The sequence below is a fragment of the Cuculus canorus genome, chromosome Z (assembly GCF_017976375.1).
Source record: "Cuculus canorus isolate bCucCan1 chromosome Z, bCucCan1.pri, whole genome shotgun sequence".
NCBI lineage: Eukaryota > Metazoa > Chordata > Aves > Cuculiformes > Cuculidae > Cuculus > Cuculus canorus.
Genome location: NC_071441.1, coordinates 47585164 through 47599159, shown reverse-complemented (window position 1 = coordinate 47599159; position 13996 = coordinate 47585164). Strand labels below are relative to the sequence as shown.

At 40.9% G+C, this 13996-nt stretch overlaps 1 protein-coding gene across 2 annotated transcripts in view; it reads right to left on the bottom strand.

Annotated features, from left to right (window-relative positions):
* The window catches only part of ECPAS (Ecm29 proteasome adaptor and scaffold), a 67035-nt gene that overhangs the window by 16229 nt on the left and 36810 nt on the right, over positions 1-13996 (bottom strand). For both annotated transcript variants that reach the window (XM_054053434.1, XM_054053435.1), the window contains exons 22-33: positions 13561-13733; positions 12956-13057; positions 11406-11529; positions 10296-10441; positions 8660-8714; positions 7803-7917; positions 5535-5600; positions 5177-5294; positions 3241-3408; positions 2300-2379; positions 1412-1517; positions 85-132 (exon numbers count right to left, since the gene is read on the bottom strand). In XM_054053434.1, the coding sequence (XP_053909409.1) occupies positions 85-132; positions 1412-1517; positions 2300-2379; positions 3241-3408; positions 5177-5294; positions 5535-5600; positions 7803-7917; positions 8660-8714; positions 10296-10441; positions 11406-11529; positions 12956-13057; positions 13561-13733 (1301 nt within the window). The remainder of the gene's footprint in view (positions 1-84; positions 133-1411; positions 1518-2299; positions 2380-3240; positions 3409-5176; positions 5295-5534; positions 5601-7802; positions 7918-8659; positions 8715-10295; positions 10442-11405; positions 11530-12955; positions 13058-13560; positions 13734-13996) is intronic.

The following is a 13996-nucleotide window of genomic DNA, read 5'->3' as shown; positions in this document are numbered from 1 at the left end:
TCATCACCTGACATCAAAACCACACATCTCCATGTACAAATGACAGATTCAGAATAAAAGAAGGTAAAAGAATCAGAGTTTCACCTTGCTTAAAGTTTTTAGGGCTAGTTCTGCTGCCTTTCGCACAGTCTCCTGGAAAAAAAGTAAACAATAAATTGTTAATATTTTTAAATCTTTTACATAATTGTTCATATTAATAGATAAGTATGACAGTAGTACTGACAAGGCCATATTTGTGGCTACTACTTAATATAATATCTTTCAAAAAAAATTTCAGCTCTGCTCCATCTCAGTGTCTGGTCTTCTCAAGCAGACTAACATTCCTGTCTGACACTGCCAGGTTCTCTGTGCTTCTGTTCACATTTGTCTCTGTGGCATTACTCTGTGGCATTACTTTATTGGTTCTCCTCCTCAAAACAAAAAAAAAAGGCCAAACAAACAATAAAACCCAACCCCCCAAAACACCAGCAGAACCTTCTACTGCAAATAGAAGTACATAGTGCTTTGAGTATGCTCTATCCCCTCCTCAATATAATGCCTGTCGCTTAGTGATGCTTTACTCAATTGCTTGCCTTGGACTAGAAAAAGACGGACTAAAAGCAAACAGTAAAATTACCATAGCTCTGGTGGTACCTGACACCTTCACCAGCCAGGCTCTTTAACTCTACTTGTATTGATGAATTAAGCAGAATCTAGCAGTATTCTTGGGTACTGAAAAACAATCACCTGAACTGGTAATGTCTTAGGACATTCTTGAAAAAAAATCTGGCCTGCCACAAGTGGACCTTCACAAACCATTTGCTGGTAAAATTCAGGAATCAGACCCTTCGCAAAAGAGAGCCTGCAGTCAGTTGCTTTATTTTGGAAACTAATATAGCTCATTAGCACTGAGGCAAAACTACTCACTGGGTTTCAGTGTCCAGGGACATTTCTGAACAAGCTAAGTTTACTAGCATAGAGCAACGTCCTGCTACACAGTTCACTTCGGAAAAACGCTCAGCATTGCAACAGCTTAAGCAAAAACAACTGGACCCAGAGAGAAGGACTCTGACTTCATATATGCATGTCATTTAAGCACACAAGCAGCCCAAAATGAATGTTTCTATACTCAAAAGTTAAGCAAATACTTAGGAATTCATTTATAGCCTGAAAAAAATACTGAACCATCAAGAATAAGCACAGGAATGAAAACCAGCACTGAGAAACATAAGACACACACAACGAATTTCCAAGGTGGCATGGAAATTTTAACTGCAAGGAGACTGAATTTCTAGTCAAATTTTTCAAATTTCTACCCAAAACTCTCACTGGCTTCAATTTGACTTCTCAGAGAATGTCTCTTTAAGCATTGCAAGAGCTTGATCACTCTACTTTCTGTTGAAGATTCTGGTTCAATTATTGGTTCCATTACCTTAATGTCATCTTGCACTCTAAAAAGGATTTCCCAGATGTCTGCAATCTTGTCTATAACGTCATCCAAAGGTCTTCCTCTTAGTAAGTCATTCAATGCCAGACAGCTGCAAACAAGGAATGATATTCCCTTCACATGGTGTACTTATTTGATATAGGTTCATACACAGGTATGTTTATAAATACAAGCAAATGGTTAAAAAAACTGATAATTGTTTTACAGTCCTTAATACCTGCAAACCCAAAATCTACTCTGTCACAAGAATGTCTCCTTTAGCAGAGGAAAATAGCATTCAGTCAGTTGGATGAAATCTGAAACAGGTGACAGCAAGTGAGAAAGACTGCTGTGGTAAAAATCGCTATTGCAAATATTACAGTTACAAAATTGTTTCAGATTTCTTTTCTGAAAGTAGAAGATAAGAACAAACCAAAATGGTCTAAAGTCTGGAACAGAAATTAAAATGGAAGTTTCCAACCTAGTGTTAATTATGAAACATTATAAACAAAAGGCATTTATTAAAAATGCTGCTTCAACTGGCATCCTGCTGCCAAGTACATACATAGTCAGATTATCAGGATTTTCTAACATTAAACAATATTACAGGTCCAAGGATAGGCAAGAACTTTGTGACCAGAAAACCCCTCCTTTAGAGAACATTGTTTAGTATCATGTTCAAGTCACATACAATTAAAAATTTCATTCTCAGTGAATCAAACAGCTTCAAGATTGTATCACACTTCAAGTGCAGGCGGCAAGACTGGGCTCTGTCCTCATTAAAGGACATGTCCTCTTCCCACCACCCCCCAACTTCTTCACGTTAACAAGTTTATGGTGGAAAGATCAAATGAGAGAGTTCAAAGAAAAATCCATTACTTTTTCTAGCCATACCTGGATTCCCTGATCCTCCAGAGACTGCTCGTCAAGTTACTGATCAAATCCTCAAGAATTTCCTTCATGTACTTATCAACCTATTGTTAGAAAAAGGAAAAATAATGAAACAAGCATAGACCATTCTTCCTTGTCCAGTACTCTGAAAGGAAAAGGTCCTTTTTGGACAACACAATCTGCTTTCAACCACAGCAGATGAACTAACACTTGCCAGAGCTGACCCTCACGCAAACTTACTCTGACTTTGCTTTACACATGCCTCTCTCCGCATTGCTTCAGGGATTAATGCTGGGACAGAGACGAGAAAAGAGCAAAATCCTTCAGTCCTTTATCAACTGAAATGTTTAGATGCAGCACCAAACACATATTTACAGTTCTGCTTTGATGAAGGCTCAGGAAGAATAACTTCACAGATCAGCATTGACAGGAGAAAAGGTTTGCAAACCCAGTTCCAGACAGAGCAAAGGCATCTCACAAAAATCACTTAATTCTGAATTTTTCCGGGAGGAGTTTTCCTGAAACTGATGGAACAGCCTCTTTCCATGGGCTTCCTCCCACTTAAAAACTGAGGAAGCATATTTAGATGCTTTTGCTCAGGAAGGGCATCTTAAGCCATAAAGATTCCTGAAGAGCTTCTCTCTGCAATATCAAAGCAATATCGAAGTGTGTAAGGACCCCACTTTAAGTAAAGCAAACCATTAACTTTAACATTGGCTGCCCAAACATGTTTGTGATATCCTTTCGCATACAAGAGGCCGTGCAAAACTTCTGCGATTCCTCCAGCTCATCCATGGATTGTGTCACCTGTTTCTCTGTAGGGCAAAACCTCACTCCTTTCTGCACAGCCGCTCCTTTCACAAGATGCAACTGACCCACTGGAATCTGTGAGATGCTGCTGCCTCGCAGCAAAAACACCACTCTGCACTTTACCGCTCACTCACCATTGACTTGTCGGTGACCAAGGCATTCCAAATGCTGGTCATTGCCTGTCGGATGCCCAAGTTGGGGTCAAATTGGTAACGGTAGAGCCGGGGAAGAAGCTGGGGCAAAAACGGAGCCAGCTGCTCTCCAGCCTTGGCAGCTATCACATTGAAACCAAAAGCTGCTCCCTGAAATAATGACAAAAGAATACTTGTTGAAACAATCTGCTCAGTCGCTCAGTTATTGCTCCTGGGCACACCATAGTCAGCGGCAAAGTTGACTGACACAGTTTAGATTCAGAGCAAATCAAAAGCACTAGAATGGCAACAGAATTAGACCGCAGCAGTGCCACAGTACCACAGTGACCTCAAGCATATAACAGCTTTCAGCCGACAAATTACTGCATCGAACCTTCCTTCTCCTCAACCTTCACTTCAAGATACCAATTAATTCCATTTGCAAAAGTGGTTGTGAACTAAAACTACAATGATTTGATTATGTTCCTCTGAAAGAGATTCTTTCTCAGAAAAACTGGTGAGAGTAGGCCACTGCTTCCCTACAACTGTGCTGCCTTTAGAAAAACTAGACTAACTTAGAAACTAAAAACAAAACCAGTTTTACCTTAGCTCTACAACCTGAAATTTCTTTGTATTATCATTTTACATCTATCCATATTCACCTAAAACTCAAGTATCCTTTCGTATTCTTTTCTTTCTCTAACACTCAATTCCACTGACAACTGAAACACAGCGGAAGTGCTGCTTGCCCAGTGGATTTCACAGGACAGCCCCAAAAGAAATTGCTCAATATAGGCAGTGCAGTGAATGCCTCTAACGACTTCATGTTTCCTGACCTCTACAGGAAACCTCTACCTCTTTTACACTAAACCTCTACCTCTTTTACACTAAAAAGCTCCCACTCAAACTCCAACATTAGGGAGGCACGATCTGCAATGTCCTGAACAGCTTGCTCTGCCTAGCTCTTGTGTGGAGGTTTGGAGCACAGACTTCCAGATGTTCCCTTCAACTTAAATAGTTCTGCCATTTCCTCAGACTGTCAAAGCTCACCTTTATAGTTGGTGAGTGGATTCTCTTGACTCATGCCGGCTGTTAAAATTCCACAGAGGTCAGGAACCTAACTATGCTCCTGTACTTCTAAAGTCCCAATGCAAACAGAAAGAAGTCTGGAGAGACATGCTGACTTATCAAACTCTGGATGAAAGTTAATGCTGGGACTTGGTTTTTGCACTAAGCAGTGCTGCCAGAGATTCAAAGCCTTGGGCATTGAGCACGAAAGAGCACAAAAAGGAGCAACACAGAAGATGCAGCTACATCAGTCTTCTGAATGAAAGCCCACTCCCAGGGACAAAGCAAGTTCTTCCATGCTTATTTAAAGCCAGTGAAAAAGTCCCTAAGTTAAAGCTCTGAAATGCATATTTAGAATCTATGATGCTACTTTTGTTTTGCAGGAGGTAGATCCAATAGTATTTTGGCTTTGCTTAAAGTTCCAGTAGCTTTCAAATAGGAAGGGTTGAGTTAAAAAAAGGATACATTTGACAACAGTGATTAAACTGATAAATTTCCAACTGGCTTTTTAGCAACTTGTTGCTGAATCCTTTTTGCTCTGCTTTTTTGCATATTTTCTCTGGCATCTGAAAATTCGTCCAGTTTTGATCATATCAAGACCATATTCAAAAGTAAAACAAAAGGGTCATGGTTGATTCAGAAGCAAATGCAGGATTAATGAACCCTGTGATGTCAACTTTCTGTTTTAAGAATTCCAAGTAATCCTAGGTTTGTTCTTCAGTCTGGTAAATTTGCATTGGACCTGACACCGAAGCGTAAACAAATGGTTTTCGCCATTATCCATAGATCATATATCCAGAGCTAAAAAAATGTAGATACTGTTTCCAGAGTTCTCAGTGAGAACAGAAGTGGCATGAAAGCAGCAAATTACCTTCCGTGAATTCCACATGGCATGGTGGTTGGCCAGATTCATGAATTTGTACACCAAGTCTGGTTGGTTGAGATCGCTAGCCAGTGAACAAAGCTCCTTGTAGGTGGAAAGACCTTGACTTTGGAAAGCAGAAGAAAAAATCAATGTCACCATTTTTAGCTATACAAATGCTAAAACAGATAAAGCTACCGTCAAATCAGAGCCTAAAGCAGACAGAAGTGCTATCTGAACTACAAGAAAATAGTTATGGTAACTTAAGACAACAAGAAGGAACAAGAACCTCAGGAAGCAGATTTATAAGCAAGGGAATACTGTTTCAGCACTATGTGTCTGTCACTGAGACTGTCAGTAAACTTACCCATCTGGAGTTTTGCTTAGGCCACCCTGAAACACCACAGTTTCTCCAGTCATCTCGTGTTTGGCTCTGGTAGAAAAGAGTTCAATATTAGCTTTACCAAACTCTGCCCTTGAATACTGCAGAACAAATGAATTCATTTTGCTCTATTAACTTAGTAGTAATTTCCCATTCTTTCAGTTCTGATCCCACAAAAACCATAGAGGTGTGCAAAGCCACACATGCTGCAAGGAACCTCATTAACCTGTATCACATGTAACATTGAGGAGAAGCTACAGAAAGTGAAGTGTTTGCTGTGCAGTCAGAAGGTAAAATTTCAAAACATTCAACAATGGCTTTTCATTTCTGCGCAGAGACAAACCATGTAACAGAGAGCAAATCTCAACTTCAAAATGAAAGAATCCAATTTCCACTCAAATAATCTCTCCCTGTTTACCACCGATGGATTCCCCTACGCCCAGCCTAAGTTTCTGCCATTCACTGTGTTCACACACACACCAGGTTGGACAGGAGTAGGCCTTTAAGAGCATTCCCAGCACTAACAAATATCATTATCAGCCAGGATTCCTATCAAACCAGCACTTTTTGCTCTAACATTCATAAATGGCCACTAACAACACTTTCTGAGCAAGAGGTACATTTCAGGCACAAGCAAGTCCCCAATTCTGCAACATTCACATTGTTCAGAATCACTGCAAGAGGTCATTGTCCTTTGCAATTACACAATGCAGCAACCAAACCCCAACGGATTTGAACTGCTTGAGTCGGGAGTGAGTAAGCATTTTCAAGCTTTGTTGAATGGAACAAAACCGGAACAACCTCAGTCACAACACATGTTAAGCTGAATTAAGAGTTGTCCCAGTTTGACCCATTGGCAATATATGTTGTGTAGGGAGGGAGTCATGAAGGCCGAGGCACAGCTGGAGCTGAACTTGGCAAGGGAAGGGAAGACTAACAGGAAGGGCTCCTACAGGTACATCAACCAGAAAAGACAGATTTAAGAAAACTCACCCCAACTGACGAATGGAAATGGTGACCTCGTAGCAATAAACGAGGAGAAGGCTGAGATACTCAACAACATTTTTGCCTCAGTTGTCAACTGACAACAGCTCTCCTCCCCATCCCTCCTAAGTCAACGGACAATAAGATGGGGACGAGGGGTGAAGAGACCCTCCCACTGTAGAGGAGAATCCACTTGAGGCACCTGAACATATAAAAGTCTATGGGAACTGCTAAGATGCATCCCAGAGTCCTGAGGGAATTGCCTGATGTGGTGGCCAAGCCACTGTCTATGATATCTGAAAAGTAATGGCAGTCAAGAGAAGTCCCTGGTGACTGGAAAAAGGGCAGCATTGTCCCCATTTTTAAAAAGGGTAGAAAAGACGACCCTGGGAACCACCGACCTGTCAGCCTCACCTCTCTGTCTGGCAAGATCATGGAATGGATCCTCCTAGAAGCTATGCTAAAGCACATGGAGGACAGGGAGGCAATTCAAAATAGCCAGCATGGCCTCACCAAAGGCAAGCCCTGCCTGACCAACCTCATGGCTTTCTGTGATGGGGTAACCACAGCACCGGACACGGCAAAAGCAATGGATATGATCTATCTGGACTTCCGTAAAGCCTTTGACACAGTCCCCTACAACATTCTTCTCTCCAAACTGGAGAGATATGGATTTGATAGATGGACTGTTCGGTGGATAAGGAATTGACTGGAGGGTCACATTCAGCGAGTAGTGGTCCATGACTCAATGTCCTGATGGAGATCTGTGACAAGTGGTGTCCCTCATGGGTCCATACTGAGGCTCCAGGAAGACCTTATAGCTGCCTTCCGCTACAGGAAGGCGTCCTACAAGAAAGCTGAGAATGCACTTTTTACAAAGGCATGGAGTGACAGGACAAGGGGGATTGGCTTTAAATTGGAGGGGCAAAAATTTAGACTAGACATTAGGAAGAAATTCTTCACAATGAGGGTGGTGAGGTGCTGGCACAGGTTGCCAGGGAAGTTGTGGATGCCTCCTTCCTAGAAGTGTTCAAGGCCAGGCTGGATGGGGCCTTGGGCATCCTGGTCTGGTGGGATGTGTCCCTACCCATGGCAAGAGGGTTGCAAGTGGATGATCTTTTTAGGTCTCTTCCAACCCAAGCCATTCTTAGATTCTATGACATATGGATATTGGCTTGCCCTTGGCCAGAGAACATCTCTCTTCACTCACACAAGAGGCACACTTTTGTTCCCACCCGACATATAGCTCAGAGTACACTCTCACTGTACCTTTTCCCAGTCATAAGAGTATCAACGAGTGTGGTGACTAGCTCTTGCTGATCCTGTTCACTTCCTAGTTCATAGATCAGCCCAAGACCTTTTGAAGCAACATCTTGACTAAGCTCTGCAAGAGAATTTACAAAGTAAAATTACAGATCAGCATGTAATCAAGAAATACACACACTTCAGAAACAAGATTCAACTAAAATCATGATCTAGCAAACATACCTCTCTGCTGCAGTTCGCCGCTATCTGTTTTAGAGAAGATCTACTCTAGTAAGACACAAGCTTTGCACTGTGAAGTATCAATTTGTTCTGAAGCCATAAACACCTCAAATTAGGCGACATCTTCACTTAATACTGTCACTGCAGGTTTTGGAGATTTCCAAGAGCTGTGAGAGTTCTGACACACTCCTGGCCCCTGAATTCCAGTAAAGTTAATGGTAACACTCTCTTTCACTTCAGTAAGCTTTAGATAGGCTGCTGGATGCCACCCTCCTGACTAGCTGCCATGAGAAGACCAGTACGCCAAAATCTGCTACCTTAAAGAGGGTTTAGAGTTCCTGCCCATGCAGATTCTGCCCAAAGCAGAGCAGAAGTAGCAGCACTGAACAGTTTCTGTTATTACAGTCCGAAAGGGTAAATGCAGAAAAAGATTTGTACTTAGTTAGCAAAGCACAGAAATAACTGTGCTTCTCATCCGTACATACTCAGAACTCATTCTTATTGTGTTAGAAATGGGATGTTTCTACCTTTTACTGCTGACTGACAGAGGGTGTAGGTGACTTTCTCCCCATTCAAAGATCCCCTCCATTCTGTTAGAAGCCCAACAAAAGACAAAATTCTTAAGATGTGACAGTACTTACCATCACTATCTGACAGAATTGAAACAAATGCATTCTGGATATCCTTGAGATGAGACTGTAAGATGAGAAAAAAGACATCACTTTTATGTCAGGTTTTGGATCCTTTGCCTGGTCTGAAGGCAGGTTCCTAGCAGATAAACAGAGGCTACCGTACAAATGGAAGCTCAACCTACAACAAGAACTGACCTCCTTTCCAGACTGACTCCCTTCTGTAGTGTACCACAGAAAGAACTGCTCTGTCTCAACATCACACCTAACCTCAAGATCTCATCACCCAGGTGATGAGCACAGGTTTGCAGGGTCCACCCCGATAATGGATACAGCTACCACACAAAACAACTGCCAGGAGCTGAACCTGCCCAAACAGGTACATGGTTTTGCTGTGAAAATAAGGAGCAGAGTTAGTGAAGTGAGCCTATTAGCAAGGCATGACCCTGAGCATACAGAGGGACGAAGCAAAGGTGAGGTTTGGAGAATGTTCTCCCACCAGACTGAGCATCGAACTGACAGGACATCGCAGTGCTGTGGGGGTAGCTATCTTTTATCTCTTTTTCTTTCAACGCATGCCTCATAAGCAAATAAAACAGCAGCACACGACTTTGTTTGAGTCTTAATTCTGTATCGGAGTATCCAACCTAAACATACCTGTATCTTTAAGGCACGTGTCAACAGATACACTGCAGCCTGGCTAAAATTCAGAGAAGATAACAGGTTTTTGTCCAGCACTATTTTACAGCTACTATGCCATTAGTAAGCCACAGATTTTATTTTCCTTTTCTGATATATAGCAGCAATGCATCATAAATCTGGCTGCCGCCAGATGGGGCTATCCTCTTTGTGAGGATGTCTTTTCCTCATCCCCAAACTAGTGGATTTTGCCACCTCTCACAAAACGCATTGTTTAGACAAGTGTCATATGGGGCAAGGTTTTATGCGCAACAGCTCACATTTGCAAAGCACCTATTGTCCCAAAGCTCTTTATCATTACCCAGAGAGCATAAAATGGTTACAGGGCCCCATCACAGTCTGTAGTACCTCTATTGCAGAAAGACAATATTTCAATGGGAATGCTTTTTCATGCCTTTGTATAGGACCCTTCCCGTTTTCTCTCATTGCAGACAAGCATCCTAAATAAAACACCTTCAAAGTGCATCAAAAATACACAGTATGTGAAGCACATCAGAACTGCTCCTAGGTACCAAAGTTGTGATAAATTCTGTGAAACAAATAAGTTCAGGAATTCCAACTATTTCTCCCACCTTGTTCCCTCCTAGATATCATTTTAATATTTTCCAGAAACAAAACATAAAATCTATACAGACACACTACACAGTCTTCTTCCCAGGGGAAGGCGTACTGCTATTTCATCTTACAACAGCTATTCTACACTAAGCTCACTCTGACTTGAGTGCAAGTCAGATGTTTACAAAGGTGCCAAACAGCCTCATTTATCTGCCAGTTAGTACATTACCCTGGTCACAAAAGATAAGCCATGTCTCCAAAAGACATCAATAAGGACTGCAGTACCACTGGGAGAAAAGAGGCAACAGAAGTGAAGGGAAGGAATAGACAGAAAGGACGCAAGAAGCAAAAACACGGACAAGGAGCCAGTATTACAAAAGCACATATTTCTTACCTTAATTGCTTTGTGTGTGCTCAACTTCTTCACCATTGACAGAAGCCATATGCAAGCTGCCTGCCTAATGTGTGGGTTGGGGCTGACAATGTGCTTGTTCAAAATAAGGTCTAGGACCCAGGGAATCACATCATTCACTTTCAAACCTATACAAAGGAAAGAAAGGTGGAGGGGGGGGAAATTTTGAAAATAAGCCACCTCCATCGTTAATTTCAATATAATGAAAAACCTAACCAGCCCATGAGAGCTCAGGCGACACCTTGATCTCTGCTTATGCAGGAAGAGCCTTCTCAGGAGTCACTGTGAAAGTATTTCTTCTAATAGAAATCCTGAATTGAGTGCTCCTAACACTTCATGAAACTGTTTCAGACCCTGAGGCCAAAAAGAGGCACCACTCATACTGCATAAGATTCAGCGCGCTAATTTTTTTTTCATTAGGACTCAAAATTTCCGGAGCAACGGCAGGGTTCAGTTTCTACCCCATTCTGCACATGCTCAGCTTCTTGTACACTTGGGATCTAAGTCCAGTCTCTCAACATTAAAACATCTGTTCACATAGCTGAGGCTGATACTTACAGCTACCTGTTTTGAAGCTACTCTTTTGCCATGCTTGTATTTCAATGGGTACAGAATACATAATATAAAATTTCTGCATATACTCCATTAAATATCACTTAATTATTATCAGTCAAAGTCGTTGGATAAAGACTTGCCATTTAATTTTATAATCCTATTTAGCAGTGAAGGCTTCAAAATGCTGTTTTAAAAGGTTTGTGAATGTCTAACGTAAATCTAAAGCAAAATGGGAAAACAAAATGAAAAAAATAAAACAAACGCAGTGTTAAGTTTTTATGAACTAGAGTTCATCAAGAAGCAATTTAAACTGCACAGGAAATAAAGTCTTCTACCCTCTGAGCAGATGAAATTGAAGAGGTGAAACAACTTGTACATAATCCAGCATCACAGAACAACAAGCAATGCATTAACAAACAGAAAATGTCTCTTTATGTTTTGTTATAAATCAAATAACAAAGTTATGGAGCCTAGTGTTAGTCTAGAACTATGAGATTTTATGTTCCTAGACCTAGCCCCTGTATTAAGAAGGCGTACCTGAAGGAGGGATATATTCTTCTTCTGTGACTGTCCACGCATCACGTGCAGCCACTGAGCTGGTTCCTACAGCAGCACTGGTAATAGCTTCACCAACAGTGAACTGCAGTTCTATTTGTTTGGCCTGAAAAACATAACAAAGCCTCACTTCCAGTACTAAATACACACAAAAACTTTAGGCACTTACTCCACAAGCCACAGTATACGCTCCAACCCCATTCTTCATTATCAATTTGCAGTAAGATCATTCTTCTGGTAAGCCTCTGAGACCATGTGGTAAATCAGACACACTGAAACTGATCGAAATTGAGGTAATGTCAAACTCCTCAAAACAAATGATGAGCTAAAATTTGCACACAATTTTCAAGTGTGCCTCCTACAGAACACTTACTAGTCTTTCCAAAAGTTTGAACATAAAGACTAGGATAGACAGGATGAAAATAAATCGAAGTCAGAACAACACTGCCAGTCATAAGTAAAAATCACTGTGGCTTTGTTACTGCGCACAGTAGCCAAAAGATTCTCCTATAATTCCATACAGCAGTTGATAATCTCCAAGAGATGCACAAATTTGTCCTTCACATTAAAAGAATTCAGACAATACTTTGCTTTACTTCCCTGTCCTCTCTCCACTATACTCTAAACCCTCAGGAACAGCATGTGCCACTTTTTTGTCATTATTTATGACGAATCTTGGGTCACAAGAACTGATTTCCTTACTGGCTGAGTACCTTGTCTATTGCTTTTCTTAGTCTTTGGAAGCACAATATACCCAGCCACTTGGAGAACTATGCCCTTACCTTCCTGCAATCTAAGATAATTTGTTTTTTTCCCAAGTGCACACTGTATAAAGGAGGCTGTAATGACCCTAAGCAGTTACAGGATATAAACACGGCACTTAAGAAACATCACTGTATGTTCGTGTACGCAATATTCTTACTATTCTTGCTTGTTTGATCACATCAGATTGGAGGACACTACAAAGCCAGCCTATCTGATACTCAACAGCTGCTTCTGCAATGCTGAATCTTATGTCAGTATAAACAAGGAAAAATGTAAAACAAGCCATAAATAAAGAACACTATAAAAGCTTCTTGACTGTTTAATTTTACTGCCTGGCATATTGCAATATATACAGCAGCTCTGAAGTACTGCGAAACAATGTAGTGTACTACACTGATGCATTTAGACTGACAACAGCTACATACATCTCTACAAACAAAGCTTCTAATTCAGATGAGTTATATCAGCTGATATTGTTCAGATGAAAAAGAAGGTGTATTTATATTAGCTACTTTTAGGGAACATATCCTTGTATGAGGCTGGGCCAGAGACCATGACTAGCAAGTTTTTAAACTGTGACATAAAACATTTTATAAGCCCCAAACCTACCTCTGTTTTCTATTTCAAGGGAGTTTTAAAAAACCCAGAGGCACTACTACAAAAAGACAGCTCCCCTTGTAAAATTGGCTCTAGAAATACAAAAAAGCATTCAGATAGAAATACTCACTGCAGTATAAAGAATAATAAATACATCGATAGTGCCTCACCTCCACAGAATCCATTAAACCCTGCAACAGTAGCTTCTGGTGGGGAAAATCTTCATCTCCCACTGGGAAGTAACCTAATGTTTGTATTGCTCGCTCCTTCATCTTAAATATAAACAAAAAAAAAAAAAAACCAACATAACTTTCTTCTAAGTCCAGAAGATACACTTTAAACCCACTTTTTCTAACCCTTGCTGAAGTTTCACTTAAGGTACCAGAAGTAAGACATGCAAGTGACTTACTAGACCAATCAGTGCACCTCTCTTTCAAAACACAGTTGAAAACAGATGTCCTGTTACCTTTGAGGATTATTTCCAGGTAAAAGAAGATAATCTTATTTTGCTTTAACTAAAATTACAACCACTTTTAGTTTTCATCCCTTAAGGTGCTACTAAATGACTATAGAAAGCACAAGTGATGAACTGCTAGGAAACACTGGAAAAATCCTTAGCATAATTCTGAAAATCCTTAGCCTAATTCTGACTTACTAAAGCTAATAAGCCTAAATCCTTTAAAAACTAAGGCTAGGTTTGGCAGGTAATACATAAACCTGAGGACAGAGCACCCCAAAAATGAACAAGAATCATAACAAAACTACAAAATCTTGCCTTATTTGTTTCCTTGCTGGAAGGTATTCGGGCCAATAAGCTTTCAACAAGTTGCAGCTTTGTAAATCCTGTTCCTTCGCTGGGGATTGGCAAAGGGCCATTCCTGCCGATCTCCCCAAGAGCTGTACAAGCAGCCACCACAAGGAAGGGAGAGGTGCTGTCCAGAAAAGAACCTACAGCAAAAACCAAAACAGGACGACATGGGTTTTGTATTATTATCTAGCAGAGGGTAGACAGGCACTTGTATGTCACCCATCCAAGAAGCAAAGCATTTATCTACTCTACAACTGGTAGGAAGCTTTATACTAGAACAAAATTGAAGTGAAAGGAGACACTGAGAAGATTCTAGGCAGTGGTACCCGCTACTACTTGTGCTATGTTAGTCTACGAGCTATGAGTCCACCTAAATCTAGCTGGAAAAGGTTACATCCAGGCA